At 42.8% G+C, this 21,012-nt stretch overlaps 2 protein-coding genes across 3 annotated transcripts in view; one reads left to right on the forward strand and one right to left on the reverse strand.

Moving 5' to 3' along the window:
• Positions 1 to 5,749: 5,749 nt before the first annotated feature.
• Positions 5,750 to 8,165, reverse strand: OTUD1 (OTU deubiquitinase 1). Its single transcript, XM_044424863.1, has one exon. It carries the CDS (start codon positions 8,120 to 8,122, stop codon positions 6,836 to 6,838), a length of 1,287 nt encoding a protein of 428 aa, XP_044280798.1. The 5' UTR covers positions 8,123 to 8,165; the 3' UTR covers positions 5,750 to 6,835.
• A 266-nt stretch (positions 8,166 to 8,431) lies between these two features.
• The window catches only part of CUNH10orf67 (chromosome unknown C10orf67 homolog), a 67,995-nt gene continuing 55,414 nt past the window's right edge, over positions 8,432 to 21,012 (forward strand). The window contains exons 1-5 of one of the 2 annotated variants that reach the window (XM_044424861.1): positions 8,432 to 8,773; positions 9,481 to 9,614; positions 15,668 to 15,755; positions 17,087 to 17,650; positions 19,822 to 19,966. In XM_044424861.1, coding sequence (XP_044280796.1) covers positions 19,953 to 19,966 — 14 coding nt within the window. In that variant the 5' untranslated portion in view covers positions 8,432 to 8,773; positions 9,481 to 9,614; positions 15,668 to 15,755; positions 17,087 to 17,650; positions 19,822 to 19,952. The remainder of the gene's footprint in view (positions 8,774 to 9,480; positions 9,615 to 15,667; positions 15,756 to 17,086; positions 17,651 to 19,821; positions 19,967 to 21,012) is intronic. The other variant, XM_044424862.1, reaches the window with a different exon arrangement.

The following is a 21,012-nucleotide window of genomic DNA, read 5'->3' on the forward strand; positions in this document are numbered from 1 at the left end:
AAGAAAATGCAGTGGTACCTTGACTCACGAACTTAATCCATTCCAGGACTCTGGTCGTGATCCAAATTGGTTGTGAGCCAACTCAAATTTCCCCGTAAGGTTCAATGTAAATAAGGTTACTCCGTTCTGTAACTTTTTTTTAATCAGAAAAATGTGAAGCAAAGTGACAACAACAAAGATTGTGGCCATCTCCCCCCCCCCGCCCACCCTGAGCACAAGCACGGCCATCTCCCCTCCCCCCAGCATGACCGTGATCGTGCCTGTCATCCCTGCACGTGCCCATCATCCCGGTGTGCGGGGCGGGGGAAGATGGGAGCAATTGCAGGCGCACTTGGGGAGGGGGAGACAGGCACGATTGTGCTGGTGGGGGGAGATAGCCGAGATCGCAGTTGTGCATGTGCACGAAAGACAGGCGCGATCTCAGCCATCTCCCCACCCTGTCCCCAGCACGATTGCGGCCATCTCCCCAGTCGGGGTGTGGGGGGGAGATGGTCGTGATCGCAGTCGCCACCCAATGTGAAGTTTGAGACCTGAGCCAAATGTTTAATGAAATTTTTGTTTGCGACCCAATTTGGTCATGAACTGAGGTGTTCCTGAGCTGCGGTACCACTGTACCACCCAGAAGGCCCCCTAGTGGTGGTGATCTGCAACGCCTGTGCAATGTCTGCTTTTCTCCCTAAATCAATATAATCTTTAAGGGCAATAAGTGCAAGCTATTGACCTTCTGGAGGAAACATTGAAAGCACTATAAGAGTGAGTGCCCACCCTCAAGGTGAGGGAAAAGATGAATTTTCAGAGGTGCACTGGCAACCTGAGACAGAAGAAGAGTCTCCTGAAAATGAAAATGAACCTCCCTGCATAAGTGTGGTAGTTAAATGCAGAAGGTCTGGGAGACCTGCAGTACAAGAGGAATCAATGGAACTCTCAGACTGCTTTCAGTAGCTTGAGGAAGCGATGGGAGAGCAGCCTGCTGTGAAAGAACAAGAAGACACACTGAGAAAAGGGAATCAGTTAAGGGAAATGATACCAAAGCTTGCAATAACAAGAAGAGTGTTAGTTGTAGGAAACTCCCTGTTGCGCAGGATGAAAAAACACATGTGTTGGGAGGACCCATGGAACTGCCAGGTATGCTGCCTTGCTGGAGTACAAATCAAAGATGCAACTAACAAGCTACCAAGGCTCATACAGCCTATGGACACACACCCCTTCCTTCTCATACATACAGAAATTAACAATGCTGCCAAGAGGAGCTTTGAGGAAATTATGTCAGACTTTGACATTCTAGGAAAGGAAATCAAGACCTTTGAGGCCCAGATAGTTTTCTCCTCAATCCTTCCTGTTTGTAGAAGAGGAAAAGGACAGGGGGAGGGGGGGGGGATGTACCAAGTGAATTCCTGGCTAAGAAAGTGGTGCTGCCATGAGAGATTTGGATTCTGGAACCATGGGCTATACTTCCTGGTAGACAAACTGCTGGCAAATGATGGGTTGCACCTCATAAAGAAAAGGCAAGCTGCATTTGGCCACAGCATAAAGACCTTTATCAGGACTTTAAACTGAATCCTACAGTGGAGGGAGCTGTATATCTGGGCACAACAGACAAAAGGATCATGCACCCCGACAAGGAAGTAAATGCTAGCAGGGCCTAACAGCAGTCTCCCAAAAAATATAGGAAGAAAGCCAGGGGCCAGGAGGCTTCACACGGCCTTCAGTGTCTATATACTAATGCCCAGAGTTTGGGAAATAAACAAACTCAACGTCTTAATACATGAGGGCAAATATGACTTGATATAAAACTTGGTAGGACAATTCCCACAACTGGAATTCAAAACTTGATGGATTGATCATGTTCAAGAAAAATAGAAGGAACAGAAAAGGAGGCAGAGTTGCAGTATATGCTAAAGATACGTATCTATGAAAAGAAATACAGAAAAAAATGAGCCCAGTAATCCCATCAAGTATATCTGAACATATAAATGGAACAAGGAAGAAAAGGGGTGTAAGTTGGGCTCCGGGGGATGGTAGAGGACAGGAGAGCCTGGAGGAATTCTGTCCATGGGGTTGTGAAGGGTCAGACAGGACTTGGCGACTACGCTAAACTGGAGAGGCCAGGGACTGGACCTGGATCCTTCTGCATTCAGAGCTTGTTCTCTACCACTTAAGTACAACCTCTTCTCTATTGTGCTTCCAGACTTTGTTCCTACTCATCATTATATATGGTAGATTTATACCACTATATTTCATTATCCAAATTATAATTTATGCAACTAACTGATACTTATAAAGACAGTCAGATAGGACTAGTCAAATTCATAAAAGCATGTCCATCAAGAATTGTCTATTCAGGAACAGAATTCTGCACTTTCTATTTAATTACAAATGCTAGTTTTGTGGCTTTCTCAGTAATATTATTCTAGGAGACATTGGACAAGGTTTAGAGTTAGGACCCTGAGGGTTTTAACTGGAACATTATTACTATTATTAATTTGTGGTGAAGCAGACCTGGAGTTTCTCTTACATGACAAAATACCTGGTTTCATTATTGCTTTGGGAGAGGTATCACCTTTTCACTCAATGTTGTTTAAAAAAAATGCCTCCACCTTGCTATTACATAAGATGACTTCAGTTTTTTGGATAGCACTTTATATGATTTGATTTGGTTGAACAGCATGATGTCATTGCTCATGACACTTTGTGCAAAGCTATACAGAACAAGGCAGTTATTTTCACAGTATGATGAAATAATGTAATCTGGAATTCTAGTTAACTTAGTACATGTGCTGTCCCCCCCCCCCCCCTTATATCCCTAACCAGTTTTACTCAATAGTAAACCCCATTAACGTTTTGGCTTACTTGCAAGTAAACATGCAGTGGATTGGAGTCTCAGACAACCTATGCACTAGGTGTGAGTCCATGAGCAGGGGCAGGAGGCAAGGTCGTCCAAATTCCTACATGGAGAGAAAGGATTAATTTCTCCTTTGCTTTGTCCCACTCCTCCCCAGGCAAGAGAAATGAAATCTAATGAAGTCCCAAGTGGTGGGAAAATGCAATTTCCCATGAAAGGAAGTAAAGTTTCTGTGATCTAAACTCATTATCTTTAACGGCCTGAAGGACCTTACAGTTGGTGAGCTTCCCAAAACAAGTTAGAACAGGTTATTAGGAACATCTGAAACTCTGCTTCACTGATCGGGACGAATGAGAAAGGTTGCTTGTTCGGTTTATCAAGCAAATCAACAAGATGGCTGTTACAACTCCAAAGTATGTCTTTACCTTAACATGCTTGAAACCTAACTTATACTTCACTTTGTAGTTGGGATTACTCATTGGTTCAAGATCATGCCTCAGTCTTGTGCATAACGTGTTGACAGAATCATTAAACATATTCTGTGCAGTATCTGTATAAAATCTTTTAAATATAAGTCCATATATGTTTACATTAACACTCCCTCTCTAATCTGGACTTAAGGGGACATAATAATGTTCTCTTATCCCAACCTGTAAGGCCAGAAAAAGGTCAATGTTTCAAGATCTTCCCATTGTTGCTTGAAAAGTGCAGTTAGTGTACCTGATTTTCCATTCATTGCAAGGATATCCACTGCTGTTCCTCACAGCAGTAGATTATGTATTAGACTGCAATTCTATATAGCACACTCAGGTGTGTACAGGACTGAGTAAGACCACCACTCAATAAACTAGCACAGGACTGGGCTATACATGGCTGACAGTCTTCTACTCTTTAACAGTGCAGCTCCTTTATTCTGGTTACGTATATGGCTGGCTCTCAGTTGACAAATTTTGTGCAACAGACCCAGGCTGGAAAAACTGAGTTACTGCAGCAGGAAAAAGAGAGTTTATACAACTGCTCTGCTATTGTCATTATTCCCACATCGGGCTTTCAGAAGTACATTTCATCTTTCAAAAATGATGCTGTAAAAGTAGGTGGCTTTACCTTGCTGTTGCAAAAATAACAGGGATTGTCCTTCAACAGTTAGCAATGCTCATCTGCATAACCCACTAATGTTGTTATACTCAGAAAGTGACCATTTTGGGACATAGTTGGGTTGCAAGCAGCCACTCTCCTGACTGCATCTGATAATAAAAAATGTCAAGTTTTTCTGAAAGTAGTTCAGCCTTATTGTGTCAAAGAAATTAATGGAGATTGCTCTGAGAAAGATCGCCACACAAAGAAATCTTAATTGTGACTTTTCATTAAGGGTGCATTCCTATGTTTTTTCAGACAGAAGTCCTACTACTCCCAGCATGCCCCCAGTCAGCATAGTTGGCTGGGGAATGCTGGGAATTGCAGGGCTTTTTCTATCTAAATATGCATAGGATTGTGATGTACACCTTCATATAACTAGATCTGAAAAGGCATGCTCTATTTTTCAATGATGCACACCTTCACAGAAGGCAACTTTTTAGAAGAGACATTACCAAAGGAACATCTCTTCCAATATATCTCTAAACTTTTAGTGTTTACAATCAACTGAAATTCTTATGTGCTAAACATTAATCTGTGAGAGATGCATTTTCCCATAACTTGCTTAATTTTTTAGAGACAGATGTATTCTTTTCAAGGATCTGAATATTTTAAGAAATTTGAGGTGACTACATGACTAATAATTCGTGTTAACAAATTCAGGATAGCCAAAGAGTATTCAATTGTCAGTTAATGCATTCATTTCTATACATGATAGCAATGACCACTAAAAAAGACAAAATAATGAACAAATTCATGTAAGAAAGGTTATGGATCACTACAAAATGCTGTGTAAATTGAAATGCAACCTCCACCAAGGCAGCAATAGAACTAGTTACTAGGTACTGGGGGCAAGCAAGGGACAACTGTCATAAAAATTACCGGCATCCCAAGGGCTAGTATTTGACTCTGCCCAATATTAGTAGTATTAGTGATTGATACTGCATCTACTGTATCCCATCCTAAGTACTGCTAACTAATTATTATATGTGATGAAGCATTAAATTTTAATTCTCCAAAATGGGCCCCAGCTCCAGATTTCTGTATACTGATCAGTCAGTGTGATCATTGTTTCCGCCTATTGCAACTACAAGGAAAGCGACACAACAACAAAAGAAAACAAAAATGAAATACAGCAAGGGACAAAGATGCAAGCACAGCCTGAATGTACATTTACCATTATGACTTACAAAAGTACAAATATGTAGGAACAGCTCAGAAGAGAGAACTAGGGGCCTGAGAGAACTTTTCTCTCAATAATCTCTGCCTACTGGTATCTAAGCAAGGATCAATAAAAGATCAGCTTGGGATCTTTGAGGATAGCACCATTAGCTCTAGCATCTGCAAAGCCGACTTTCAGGGACAAGCAGCATTATCTCCCAGCTCCCAAGTCTACTTATTTAGAAAGCTTCTTTCCAAGCAGCCTTGAGCCCAGATTCTTCACCTTACAAATTAGCCACTAATTTTGATCTTTCTTTCTCCCTCACCTTTTATATCAAGAAAGCTAAAAAGCAAAATTTGGCTGCCCTTGAAAAGAAGCCTAGCTTCAGCCTTGATCACCCTTCCCCAATCATCTGCCCCTTTCTCTAGCACTGTCTTCACCAGGTGCTCATGATCTTGCTGCCTAGCCTTCCATAAGCCAGCCCAGTGACAAGAGAGGGATCAAACTGCACTAAAAGGAGATGGCAATCAACAGCCCCAATTTTAAAAGACCAAATGTTGCCCCCCACTGTGGTTAGCAAATGTTCTGTCACATAAGCAGCACTAATGTGATTCCAAGCAAAACTATACATTTATTCCAGAATAGCTAAGAATATTCCTATTATACAAATACAGTATAAATTCAAAAGTCACAAAATAAAAAAGTACAAACTCCATTACTTAATAAATATATCTAGCCATTTCAATTTAATTGGAAATTAAAGAGAGTAGCTTTATCTTGAAAACCTTGAATGTTTGACCCAGCAAACCATACAAACTTAGTATAAATACATTTTTACATAATACCAGAGTGAGCCCATTATTAGCTGTTAGAAAAGATGTACAGAAAAATGTGATAAAATAAACTTGCTGGTGCACTGTCAGAAGACAGCCAGGTGGCATGTGTATTCACAGAAAGAACAAGACCCCAAATCAAGGCTATTCTTAAGCAGCAAGTTCATCATATCTTTAGTATTCTAAACAAAATTAGGGGGTAGATGAAAACCAAAAAGAAAAAGAGATGGCACCAACCAGGTAATAAATTGAAAGCAAGCTTACTCTAGACAAAAACTGAATAAAGATGAGTCTTAATTACTGTCCGTACCATTTCTGGGGGCGGGGAATGTCCATGTACTGAATCCTGCTCTTCAGAATGGTCAATTCATCTTAAAAGCCTCCAGTTCAAAGTTAACTGCATACTTTAAAACTGTTAATTTTTTAAAGCAGCTACTTGCTTTCATCTAATTAAAAAGAAAAAAACCATTGGGCTAGTACAATTTTTCAAGGTGGTAGAATGATGGTATATATGTTTCAAATGCCAATATATAACAACTGTTAGGTCACAAGCCATATTAACACAAAACCCCAGTAAACGTTTTACTGTTTTCAATAAAAAACTAAAGAGAGGTGTTTTAAAATTGTGCAACCCCCCCCCCAAAACCTGTATAGAAAAGAGTGAATTAGAAATAGAACAAACATATACAAAAGAATAAAACAGTAAATAACCAGGATCTGATGGTATATACAAGTGCTCATTACAAAACTCAGTCTAAGTTTGTTTCCCTTGAGCTCTTGCTCAGCCAAGGACACACCTACTGGATGGAGAAACAGAGAAAGATTAAGGCACCAGGACAGTGGGCAACAGAAGCAGTGCCCATCTCAGGAGCAGGCATTCTGCTCAATGTACATCTTCGACAATGACACAGCCATGGATTTAGCCAGCTCCTCATCCCTCCTGCGCTGCACCTGAGTCTGCCTGCACCATTCCTCATACTCCGGATTGGGACACTGGCGATCCAGCACAGCGTCATAATGTCCATTGCTCAGCCAGCTCAGCCAGATGCTGCGCCGGCTCGGGTCCTCAGGCCCCAGGTAGTGGGCCATGGTGGAGACGGTGGGGCTCTCAGGCCTGCCGCCAGTGGTGAGGTGGATGTTGACGTTCAGCATTTGTCCCATGGCCAGCAGCTCAGGGTAGCCAGCCCAGGCACCATCCTGAGCTGCGTTGATGAGGAATTCGCCCACGTCGCCCTCGATGATGGGACTGAAGTGGTCCAGGTGGTCGGCGATGTAGTGCACCGTCTGCTCGCGGAGCTCGCCATGCAGCCGCTGGTCACCATTGATGGCCTTGCAAACGGCCCGGTATAAGCAGTTGCCGTCCGGAATGATATGGAAGCGAAAGCGGCTCTTGTGCCGCAGGTACTTGTCCTGCTTCTCCACCTCGGCCAGGTACAGCGCCAGCTTCTCGCTGCGTTCCGTCGGGCGGGCCTGGCAGGAACTCTCTTCCTCGGCTGCTTCTAACTCGGCTTCTCGGCGGCAGCCAGAATAGTCCAAGCCGCCACCGGCGGGCTGCGCCTCAACGGCGACGCCTGGGTAGGTGCCGGCTGCGGCCGCCGCTTGCAAGGCCTGGCAATGCTCGCTGAAGCGGAGGCCGCGATTGCTGGGCTCCTGCTGCAAGCTAGGCTGGGCTGAGGCGGCCGCGGCGATACTGTCGCCCCCGCCGTTCTCCAGCAGCAGCCACGGGTGGGCGTGCGGCGCCGAGGAGCTCAGCTCCCCCGCCAGGACGACGGGCTCCGGGCGCGGCACCAACCGGACGGGCACGACCCTTTCCAACGGCCTGCGGCGGATCATTTGCGCGCCGGAGCCGTAGCATGGCGACGACTGCTGATGCGGCTGCTTCCTCTGCACAGGCCCGGTCGGGGGCAGTAGCTCCAAGCAAGAGAAGGCAGGCATGGCCGTGCTCGCTCCCACTCCTACTGTGCTCGAAGTACCTCCACTGCCGCCGCCGCCTCCCGTGTCGCTGTCGACTCCCACCGGGCTTTGTCCCCCGGGCTCTGGCGAAGGAGATACTTTGAAGACGACGCTCGGCCCGTTCGCTGCGCTGGTTCCCGCCGCCACTGCCGCCGCCGACGCTGGGTAGTGAGTGACGATGGTGCTGTACAGCTGCATCCTCGGCCCTTTATAGGCTGTCGCGGTGGTAACAGCAGCCCGAGGAAGGCCGCAGGGGCCGGGCCAGGGAGCGATCACGGGGGACGCCGCCCCTCCTCACAGCAGGCAGCCAGAAAGGATGAGGCGGTCGAGTAAAAATAAACACGGGCATCACCCTCTGCTCGCTCGTCGCCGTCGCGCTTCTGCCGCCGCCGCAGCGCCCTTGCCCTACACTCCTCGCAGCGGCCAGGACTTAAGCCACGGCGGCCCCTCCTCCCCCTGGGCCTTCGCTCTCTCCGCCTCCCTTCCCCTCAGGCCGCGCCGAAGCGTGAATTCCTGCTGCGCCACAGCTCTGGGCGGTTCCCTCCTCCCTGGCCTAGGCCTAGGCCCAGACCTTGCTGGAAGGTACTGGAGGCCGGGCCTTGTTTACTTCCCTCCCTTCAGCACGTTGGAAGCCACACGTCGGCAAGGCGGGAGGGGAGGCGCGGCTTGGCTGGGCTGGGCTCCGGGGGAGCGCACCATCGCCGCTCCCGAGCCCGCCCCAGGGGAGCGATTCAAACAGGCTTCCGACGCAGGCTTGTTTCTGTTCGCCTTCCTCCCTGTCCGTCTTCCACATGAAGCCGCTGCTGCAGAGTAGGGCGCCGTACATAAATAAATGCACAGAAGCATTCGGTGAGCGCATGCGGTGGAGCACCGCGGACGTTTTAGACGCTGGGTCTAATCTGGGGCTGGACTGCTTTTACACAGCTAGGTGTATGTTTCTGAGCAAATGGAACAATCTTATACATGCTTAGACAGAAAAAAATGCTGGTTGCAGAATGCTACGGGTTTTGCAAGCCTTTTTTTCTGTCCAAACATGAAAAGGACGTCACTCTTAACATTTCTCCCCCTTCAGCCAATATCATTCATGCTTTAGAACTGCTTCTGCAGTTATGATAATTTAGAACAAAAAATGGTTTGCTACCCTGACCGAAGAAAAAAATACATTATTGCCTGTGCAGTTTTTCATTGTAAGTGCACTTAAATTTTAGTGCCTTTATTACTACAGAAATAAAACAGATTTTTCTTCTGCTCTGCAGCCTGCATTACCTTTCTCTGCACCATTAAGTGTGGAGCTATCCTGCTGATCAGAGCAAACACCTTTTTATTAGGACCACCTAAAGAAATGGCACAAAGTAGTTGTGAGAAAGATTGTGTGTCCTGTATGACTTTTCTTCAGGCTGGATGTTAACCAAAAAAAAAAAAAAAAGGACAGAAATAAAGCCAGATATTGTGTATTAAATAAACTTCTCTACCATCTTTCTGTCAGACTACCAAGTGTAGTTTACAGTTTTAAATAATGAAATGTTACTGATATGCCAAACCCTGAACATTTTCAGTCTCCACAGGCAAAAGGCACCTGCGTTTAAAAACATGAACCTCTAAGACTCAAAATCCACAAAATCTTACATTACACTCGTATGGGACAATTATCACCTGGATGCTTCATAAAGCTGGCCTTTATCACAGAGTGGTAAGAATCAGCCATTTGTTTTTGTTTACTTAAAATTTTGTACTATAAGAAAAAAATAGCACCTTTACTTTGTTGAATATCCTGTGTACATCTAGCGGTGAAATGCCAGTAAAAGCCATTTCAGTTCTAGGTTGTAACACAATAACATGGAAAAGTCAAAGGAGTTACTTCTGCAAGGTATTGTAGATACTTAACGCAAGCCATTCATATATTCATTAATAACCAATGATTCTAAAAACTTAGGACAGAACACCTAACATTATAGTACTAAACGGACAAAGGACACTTTGACTGATGGGCCACCAAATCAAAGTTTTACCTGCTATCTGCCCTTGCTTCAGTGATAACACTGGAATGAAGATGACGTGCATACTTAACATTGCTGTTATTAATGATTCATAGCTGGCTTAACTGTTTCTGTGTTGTTCATGAATCGGGTTACAGGGTTTAGCACACTGATATATGAATAGATATTTATCTAAGTCTCTTATGGTTAGAAATTGGTGCTGTACAATCTGATTCTATTGTGTAATAAACCAGTCAACCCATTATTTCTTGTTCACAGTAAGATGAGCTGCTGACACAAACATTTTAATCCTATTAGGGTGCTTCCAGGTCACAGAGGTCCTAGAGCTAACAATTGGAATGCATTGTGCAGCTATTCCATCATTTCATACATTGCTGATTTTCACAGTAAGAAAAATGGCAGAAGAAGCAGTGGCAAAACATAGGAGGATTCCAAGTGGATGACAGTGTTATCTGTGCTCCCACTGAATTCCATGAATGAAGAAAGGGGATTGCACCTTAAAAACCTCATTCAGAAACTTACCTAGTGGATGAAATAAAACCAGATACTGACCATCAATACATTTTAATTGAAAGAAAATCCAAAAGACAATGAAGGACATATAGATATGTAATAGTTTGCCTAATGCCATTTCACAAATATGAAATCCCATGATTATCCTAGAGTGCAGATTGGTCAGAACATGTATAATCTGCATTCCATCCTCCCTTTTCACTCCCATCTGTCATACAGCAATCCTAGGCAAATTGATTTAGAAGTAAGTCCCACAGGGTTCAACGGGACTCCCAGAAAAGAATGCACAGGATCCGACCCTCAATTCCTGAGGGTCCCCAGGCTTTAGAGTCTTAGGTTGAAATCCTAGACCAGAGTACCTGGGAGTTGCTTCTGAGTAGACACACATAAGATTGCACAATTAGACATTTACCGGTTAGGTTCACATAACACATTCAGTCCTTTGGGAATGTTAACCATGCACTATGGTTAACATTTCTCTGTGTCCGACAGATGATCAGACACAGCAGGGGTTATGTTCTTTCTCGTTGCTCCTCTTCTGACCCCTCCCCACACCCCAGTCCTGCTGCAGTATCTCAGGGACAGTGCAGCAGAACAGAGTGTTCCCCCAGTTGTTAATAGTTAAAAAGGTTAGCAGTGGGCTGCTGTACAAAGTTGCAATGTGGCATGGACACTGTGACCATGTTGACAAATGCCCATACCAAATTGCAACTTGTAGCCCACTGCTTATTATTTTCTCAGTTTTTTCCTTCTTTTTAAAGGTGAGGGATTTGGATTTGCTGCACTCTTTGCGGCAGAGCCCTTGTGATTTTTGTGGGGTGTGCATGTGGGCTAGAGTTGCCCACACTTTTCTACGTGTGGACAACAGAGAGGCACCTCCCAAACCTGTGAAAATATTGTATGGGGATGGTTCCCTCAATTCTACCTGCCTTACAAGCAGGAGCCCTGAGGATTTTGGGGGGACCAAGGAAGTCCCAGCTGTCTGCTTGGTTTTGCAATTTACTTCCAGTGGATAGCACCTCTGGAAGTGGCAAACCCTGAAGGAACCCCCAAAGGGGGATGAGGGACAAGGCTACCGTAAAGGAACAAGGCTACTTTCTCACACAGGGGTTTCTCCAGCTCTTCAAGTGCCATCCCTGCTACTAGAAGCATAGAGGCAGCCTGATCACATGAAGGATACCTGAGCCTGCAGATCTTTTCCAAAGAAGCAGAGTGTTCATGCTACAAAAAATGGGAAGCAGCCCCTTTCTGTAAAGTGCAGTCTCCCAGGCATACTTTGACAGATCAACTCTGCACAAAGGAGAGTGGAGGAATACGATATGCATATATATAGTGGACAATCATGGGCAGCCCCTGAAGTACCACTTGACATCCTTGGATAGTGTCGTCTCCTGAATAACCTAAAACAAAATTGGAAAATTGATCTTCAGCTGCATGTTTTCCAATCTACAAAATGTTGAGGTTTTTTTTAAAGTCAAGCTGCAGACAGGCACTAAATGGCTCACCATGGCTGCAGGGAGGTGGAGAAGCCTTTTTCAACTATCTTGAAGTGCTACTTTGGGGTCCTGGGAAAGGCAGTCACTTGTTAGCCCCTTGGTTAAAGTGGCAGGCCTTTCTGCTGCACTTGCCAAGGCCTATCTGGGTTTTTTACTTGACCATGCTTTACGTAACTTGCTGTCAGGCTTTGGACAACACAATAAGTCATGGTGGGTTTATACACCCTGCTACAAGCCAGGGATGGTTGGGTTAGTTTATAAGCCACCCAAGGGAGGAGTCTGTCCTAGAAAAGCAACATTTTCTCTCTAAACTTTCATTGCCACCTCAGTAACTTTGCACTGGCAAGGAGATGGCAGCATACAGATCAGCAGGGACACCACTGGCTGGCAGCACTGACCCCCCCCCCCATATAATGGGTTCCGAATGCTCCAAGAATTTCACAGCTCTGCAGAGAACTGCTGCGGAAGGCAGACTCAGGCACCCTGGCTTCACAATGCTCTGACCCCAGTGCCCCAAGAAAAGGAGGTGCTGCGAAAGTGCAAGCATGAAAGGAGTTTTGAGAGATTGTGGGCACTGCACAGCCACAGTACTTATGTGCACACCTGCCCACCATTGCTATCATGGGCCAGTTGTAACAAGAGGGGGATGGAAACAGAGCATGACTGAAGTGGAGAGCTGGCTATTTATTTATATTTATGGTAAATTATTATCTCACAGGACTATAGTGAGGCAGAATGACCTGTAATTCACCCCTCTCAGAAGTGTTATATATGTAACTGGCTAATAATAAATATGTCATGATCCTTAAATTCATTTTTCTTTTAATTTGATTTTCTTTTAATAAAAATCACTATTCCTTTTATTTACAACCTAAGATAATTCTAGTTCATTTCTCTCATGGCCATTGGTATAAATGCAATACAATATAAATATGTAACATTTCAAGTAAATATCTTATAATGTTTGAAGAATGTTCACTAGAATGTCCCAAATTAAGTAAAGTATCCCAGTTTTGTACAACCTTACTATGCTTCTGTCTGCCTTTTAGCACACTTAAATAATTAATAAGCTTCTTCCATACTGGCATGTTCATATGCTTTGATTCCTATATATGTCTCATATACTAACAGAGATTATTGGGGCCTTTGAGCCTTTATTTCAGCAAGTGCCCATACACAGAAGAGTAGTGGGGCAAAGATCTGAGGTTCTGAATAAAAGATTTTGGGCTCCAGTCCTAATGGGCTGCTCCCTAACACTACCTTTGCCATCTCTACCCAGATTAAAAACCAAGTCTTCTGGCATGTTAAAGTCTTACATATTTTAGTGGCTGAAGTTTTGAGCACTACCACATATTTCATCAGATGTTTGTGGTGGATCTGATGAAGTGGGCTCCAGTCCAAAAAACCTTCTTCTACACTGCAATCCTGGGTGAGTTAACTCGGAACTCAGTGAGTCACTTAGAACTAAACTCCACTGGCTTCAATAAGTCCTGCTCCCAGGCATGTTTGTATAGATTTGCAACTATAGAGTGTAATCCTAGGCATGTTTAGTCACAGAATAAAGACCTAAAACTCCCAGCATGTCCCAGCCAGCCATGCTGCAGGGATACTACTCTGAACATCATATTTAGGAGAGAAATAATTTGGAAGAGTTAGACTTTTTGCACTCCCTTGAATATACAAATGCGGAGTAATGGTTTTGCATTTTTCCTTCTTACACAATTTTAGTTGTTTTAGTACAAATTAAAATGTATTAACTAAACATATGAATACATTTTTAAACATAAGTGCTTTGTTTTCCTAACATTATAAATCTCAGCTCCAAGAGTAATACTTCCATGGATTCATATGCAATGCAATTTAGGACGTAGCAGTTGTAACACAGCAGAAATTTCATTAGAAGATAAAAGTTTGAGTTAGGGTTTGTTTGTTTGTCTAAGGCTACATTCTTATATACACCTAGTTGTATATGCCATTGAACTCCTTGACTGCCCCATAGTCATGCACAGAATTGTAAATGCCTCTAAGTGAAGGTGGATAGGGAATTAAAGGACGATCATGGAATTTGTAGCATATGTTTCTGTACATTTTTTTAAATTTGGAAAACACTTGTCACATTTCAGGAATTCAAACTAGTGTTTAATGTGACTTCGTTGAAAATGTACCATGACTGTGTATGTTCTCCCTTGGATATCCAAAGGAATGATCCAGTCTAAAAGTAATCCTCAGCATTCCACTGTCTCCTAGCAACCGGCTTGGCATTAATACAAAAGCCACACTCTCAGCACGAGTGACAGTGACATCACAGTGCATCAGAGCAAGTTGGAGGTAGCCTTGCCTTTCTTTTAAAGCAACAGGCTTACTGTGCTTTTTTGAATGTTTCAAGCAGCATTAAAAAAAGGGAAGTAACTCTTTTGCGTTTTGTGCATCTTCTATAGCAGTAATGGTGGAGCTGCCACAAGTAACAGCACCACGTAGGTTCCCATACAGAGTTCACTTCAATATTACAGAAGCACAAAAACAACAGGTATAGGGCAGTTAACTGCCCTACTTACAAAGGACAGTCCTCTAGTGGAAGGGTTGTGCAAGTCCAGTTTAAACATAAGAAAGAGCAGTGGCAGTTAGCCCATAGGGAGCTAATGGAGCAGGCACAAAGTCCTCTCTCCTGCAGCATGCCCTCTATTTCTATTTAATTTGCAATTATTTTGTATGTGCATTTATGTTCATGAAAGAACATATGCAAATATTATAGAATTCTTCATGTTTTTGGTGATGTGCACATGGCCATCTTAGGCATAAGTTCCACGTGCTTCTTGTTCATGGGATTATGTCAAAATTCTTTGCATTTCTTTCCTCATCCCTAGTTGCAATTGCAATATGTCAGTCTCATAGATTATCACGCAAATGCAAAGGATGACATATGAAAGCAAGTGATGTCTCTTGTGGGTATGAGTCAGTTTTGGCTGTCAAGATGAAAAACCCAAAGCAAGCAACTTCTCCATGGTTAAAATTGTAATAAATGATTTGTTATCTTGAAATGTTGTCCAAAATCTGACAGAAGCTTTATACTGCCTAATCCTAAGGTTGGCCTAGGTTCAGTAATTGCAGTGCTGGTCATTGTCCTATGTTCAAATTCCTACTTGGTCTTTAGCCATTACTTTTCAGTCTCCAAAATATGAATAACTGTAGTTTCTTGTGAGGACAAGCAAGGCAAAATTTTAAAGCCCTATTTTAAGTACTATAGAAATAGCTAACATGACAGCAGCTGTTCTTTACTTAGGAAGTAATTTTTTAAAATAGTAATTCCATCCTTTGTTTTTCTGTTCCTTTCTCAAGTAAAACATATTTCTTGCATCATTCAGCTAAAGTAAAGAAATTAATTTTACAAGATGACATGGTACAACCAATACACATAACATTTTCGGAGAGCAAGGAAAGCCATGAAAATATCTGTCAAATAGCCTTCTCTCAGCTGGTATGTCCCAGATTTGTTGGAGTGCAAAGATGGGAGTTCAGTCCAACTCCTGCAAGCCACCAGGTGGAAGAAGATTTCTGTAAAATTTTTCTTTCCAGCAAAGTCTTTCTGCAATAATGACAGTTTCTGTATTCATGGACTTTCCAGAGGTGGGTGTATGAGACAAATACAGGGCCATGAACACCATGCTTCTGAACCAGAGTAGAGAAAGCTCACCTGGTTTTAATTCTGCCTCCTAACACACTTTCCTATCTATTAACAGCAACAACACTGCAATAAACAAAACACTTTTGGACAGCGAAAATGAAGAGACCAATTTCCTGCACCTGCCTATGGAAGCAGTATGTATGGTAAGAGTATGTATGACTCTCAGTACCAATTCCACATTTGGAGGAGCCCTAGAGAAAAATACTGTCAATGGCCCTTTCTCATTGAGTATGCCCACCTCTTCTTCCTCCCCCCACCCCCAGTTGCCACTTAACTCACCCTCTGGGCCAAATCTACACCACCTCCCAAGGCCTGCAGGTCCTGTGGGTGGGCGTTGTATGTGGGTGGTTTGGGAGTTACCTGGTGTTGCCATCCCCTGATGGCAGAACCCCATTGACTTCAAAACTCTCAAAACGATAGCTTTATTGGGAGGTTGAAAATATCTGTTACTTTAACGTAGAAATTACATTTTCTGTTTAAGTCTTTGTGGGAACATAACAGTGTCTCTGTTGTTCCTGTATAACTGCTGCCTTTCATATGGATGGGAAAGGCTATGCAGAAGACTGCCAGGAGAATGAAAAAGCAGCAGTCCCACATCAGAGCCATCCTCTGGTCCTAAACATATTGTCACTAAACACATTGATGATCCCACTGAACAAACCTAGGAAAAGTCCTGCACAAAAGTTGATTTATTTTTTTTTTTACAATACATCCAAAGTATGTTAAAAGATAGGAAGTAGAAAATGTAGTCAATTGTATGTGGGTGGCTGTTGGCTTATGTATGACACTACAGTTTATTGAACTGTAAGTTTTAGTGGTATGGTTTCACTATTGTAAAAGTTTGCAGTCTTGACAATAACATTACTGACTGACTCAGAAAGAACCATACTCCACACTGCATAGTAGCAGTCAGGAGGGGATGTAATAACTGCTATGTCAGTGAAATGTTGCCGCGTGGGCTTGCCAGACATTCTTCATGGCATTACAGCTATGCTATGCATATCTTTAGCATCAGAGGGTCAGTAAGTGATGCAAGCATATTTTCAGTAGGCACCATGAGTAAAGTAAATTATGCCCCCTTTTTAAAAAAAGTTGCACACTTTGGCATCTAAAACAAAAGTAACTTAGGCTGGATATTCAGCATAACTTAAGAATACTAAAGGGAGTGCAGAAATGGTGATGGATTGTCATCCTCCTTCTCATCTTTCGTTCATGCCCATCCAAATGCCCATGATGCAGATAGAGAAGGTCAGGGCTGGCCCCGCACCAGACAGACTGAAGCAGCTGCCACAGGGAGGAAATGCTGGAGGACAGGAGCAGGGTCAAGGTGTCGGCAGATGCAACTCTTGAGTGTCCTGCAACCTGCCCTGCACCCTTTAAGCTAGCCTGTTGCCCTGAGCTGCAGGAAAGGCTATTGTCACACTGTCATGTTGAAGTAACAATTAACTGTCATTTTGTTGGTTTTTGTACACAGAATGAAACTGGGACTCCATCATGTCCTTTGTCTCAAGCAGTAAAATATCCTGGGCCAGCTCTGAAGAACTGCTACAGCAAAGATCATACAATCTTTTAAAAACTTCATTTCTCATAGATTTCTCACCTCATCCCCATCCACTGATATCCAACCTATGCAAAATGCCTTATTCTCTGCTGTAGTCAAGGAAAAAAAGTATGTTTATAGACACAGCCTTTGGTTCTGCTAATACAAATGAAAAAGCCTCCCACAAATAAAAGTTCCTGTCGGCACAGGAATCACTGTTTACTTGGCACATATCAAAGAGCATTCAGGTGGTACTGGACGCAAACCACAACAGTGCAAACAATGCTGGCAGCACATTTGTATCCAATAACATTAGTCTCAATGCTGAACTAAGAGCCACTTCAGTATGACTTTGTCAATGGAATATGACGCAATTGTAAACAGAAAAGGAGAAAGGTCTCCCCTGTGGATGAGAGTGTATACAAGCTTTCCCCAGCCGGCTGTCCTTTGGATGTGTGGGACTGCAGTTCCCATCATTCCCAGCCAGCATGACAAATGGTTGGTATTGTCTAACACCAGTGGGCACCAAGTTGAGGAAGGATGGTGTATGTGTACCCTCATTACACCCTTATCTATTGTCTATATAATTTATATTGTAAATAAACCTGGTCACCAGAGATGGCGTCAACTGTATTCTGTAAACTTCTAGCACAGTGTCTGCACTAAGTGAATACAAACAGTAGTCATAGCAACAAGTAATCTTTGTGGTCTCCGCTTTCTAAGAGTAGTAAGCTCTTGGGACAGACTTTTAGAGGCAGTGTCCTTGCAAGAAGAGAATATTTGAGATGTATCCTCCAGGTTGCTTTGGACTTCAGCACAAACAAGCAGAGCAATAGTCAAGAATGCTGGGAGTTGTAGTCAAAAACATCTGGAGAGCACCAGATTGGGGAGAAACTGCACTTGAGCATTAGAAGTTCAAGTGGGCCTGCAGCAAAAGTGGTCCCCCAAAGAGCCATGCTCTGTTTCAAGATATTCCATTCTGTTCCTTCACATCCAGTCTTCCCAATAGTCAGTCTGCATCCCATGAACCAAGAGCATGAGGTTCCCTCCTTGGGCTGTTGGGCAGAAGAGGACCTCCCCCTTACTTATTTCTTCTGAAGAATTTATTTATTCTTGGGATTTCTGAACCTGGTGTAGTTTGGCAATATAAGGGTTGAACCAAAATGAATGCATTCACTCTTAGTACATATGATAATGGAGATATAAGTGGCAGTTTAAAGATGTGTGCCATTTCTAAGTAACAAGAACAACAACAGTAGCTGAACTCATAGTTAAACATAAGGTAAATTATTACTTTAGTAGGAAACAATTTTAAGCTATCATTAGTTATGTGACCTGACAAACACACTCCATCACAACATTTATTTACTTCCGTTTCTATGCTACCCCATAACCTGAAGTTTCTCTGGGCAGCTTACATACCTTTATCCATCTAGTTTGTCCCCAGTTTATCCCATGTCATGCTGAAATTTAATTGAAATACAATTTTGAATGTCATGTTCAAATACAGAAATTGTTCCAGTCAAAATCTCTCTCTCTCTCACACCTCCCCTTCTCCATCTCCTCCTCCTCCTCCTCCAATGCTGAGATCTGCCAGCTAGAGCCAGGTACAAAATACCGGCTCTTGGAGATGGACATACATTAAGAGTTAAAGAACAGAAAGTGTATTTCAGTACATACTCAGTCCTGACATGCGTGATTAGTAAGTAGAATCAAGCTCACATCTCTTCACACCCAAATTTCTTTCTAATTCTCTTACCCTTCTTGGGCCCAGAGTGGCCCTGGTCTGCTTGCACCCTCCTGCAGCCTGGGAGAGTCCAGTCTGAGTATATGGAGAAGAGTGCATGAGCCAGTCAGATTCTGGGCTGCAACTCCTCCTCTCAGCATTAATTGATGCAAAAAGCATGCTCAGGTGGATAGACAAACAGCTGGGGCTTTTCGTGCTAGGTAGTCAAGGAAGGTATTTTGCACTTCCAGGCCAAAAGCCTGTTTCATCCAATGCTTGTTTTCAGCAGAAGACATTGAGAATCAAAACAGATGTGATATAAACCTCTGATTAGATTACCTGATTTAAATAAAACTTTAATGCTGCCATAGATCCTTGCTAACTTGAGGGGGAAAGCAGTGCTGGGGAGATATGTCAAATCCTTTCCTCTGAAGTGATGTCCACCTTTCTAAGCCCCAAAGCTTTTAAAGCTAGTCTTAGTTTAGCTGAAGGAGCAGAGATCCAAGTACTTATGCATGCATTTTTAGCAGCTCCTAGAGAAGTTATGCAGGGGGACTGGACATTGACCCAGGTTCTAGCCTCCACTCAGTCATGGAGTGGGTGACTTTGGGTCAGTCATTGACTCTCAACCCAACCCACCTCACAGTGTTACTGGAAAGATAAACTAGATGGAAGGAGGGAAGTCTTGAATACTACCTTTGGCTCTTTGGAGGAAAGGGGGATATAAAGGAAGCAAATGATACAAAGGGAAAAAGTTAAACGTGTTCTCCTGTCAAAGTTGGAGCCACAATATTTCTGCCTTTTTTACTTTAAATGCAAGAGGCATCAAGAATCTAATGTGTCATGTCTGTTTTGGTCCTTAGAAAGCAACCTCTTGGAATGTAATGCACAGAAGCTTGGCCCTCTGTCACTTAGCTTGCTGCAAATGCTTGTCTTTTTTCAGCTGCATGTCATCATCTCACACCTGCTAAGTGACACATGAAAAGAACAGCATTTACCAAGCCTGAATTAGTCATCACAGTGGAAATCTACACCAGGTTGGAATTTGGGTGGACCACATGAAAAGGTGTCTGAATGGTGATAAGTAGGTAAGTTAGCTCATCTTTCAAGTGAGCATGTTTCAAAAAGAAAAAAAAAGACTGCTGTCTAAGCATAAATCAAGGCACAAGCAAAGCTGTTCTCTCTTCCAGGGTCCATTGAAATACTTATCATACATCATATTATGCATTAAATTGTTCCATAGTGAAGTCCTATGGATGTTTACTCAGAAATAATTTTTACTCTGTTTTGAGGGGCTTACTCTATAGTTAATGAGTTTAATATTGCAACCTTATATGCTGATTCTATAGATGCTTATTTAAGAGTAAATCCTGTTGAACTCAGTGGGATTTACTTTCATGTAAACATATATAGGATTTTGCTGTTAGACTGCAGTCTAAATACACTTAGTTGGAATTACTTCTGAGAAAATATGTATAGGATTATTCTGCTAATCTGTCTTCCCCATAGATATTATTCTTAATGCATAACTTGCTTAATCAACGTATACATGTTGGAACAGCACATTGAGGTCTCTAGCAGAGACATGCCCTATAAGTGCTTTAAAATATGTCTATAATGAAGAACAATAATATTTTGAGTACACCTCACCAAGGACAAGAGGGCGCACCCTCTATTATCTTGGTCTGCAAATAGTTTTGAGGTCAAGCCACTTTGAACACAAAGGACTTCTGCTGCTAAAATGTAGTTTAAAGTCAGGACAGACATGTTTGCATTCATATCTAACAATGTATCTTTATATAGCACAACATTTATCATGCAATTTTTAATGGCTAATTTGGGAGATAAAATAAGCTTTCTAGTTTTCATTCCAGTCATTGTTTTTATAAGCATATAATTTTCCTATTATTTGATTACTGTAACTGATAGCATAAGATACCTATTGGTTAGCTACTTAAGCTCAAGTGTCATAGCTTTGGCTATGGGATGGTATAGAAACAAAATAAATAAATACACTTCAACCATCCTCCAAAAGTGAATGGTTGTGAAGTATCATGCAGAGCCTATGATAAACTGAATCTTCTCACTGCATCTTACAGTAAGCAGACAATTACATTGCTTTCTAACAGTTTGT

Source organism: Varanus komodoensis, unplaced genomic scaffold, assembly GCF_004798865.1.
Source record: "Varanus komodoensis strain SLA01 unplaced genomic scaffold, ASM479886v1 scaffold15, whole genome shotgun sequence".
NCBI classification, from domain to species: domain Eukaryota; kingdom Metazoa; phylum Chordata; class Lepidosauria; order Squamata; family Varanidae; genus Varanus; species Varanus komodoensis.

Coding starts and splice junctions, on each gene's coding strand:
- OTUD1 (XM_044424863.1), bottom strand. CDS start 8,122: ATGCAGCTGTACAGCACCATCGTCACTCACTACCCAGCGTCGGCGGCG.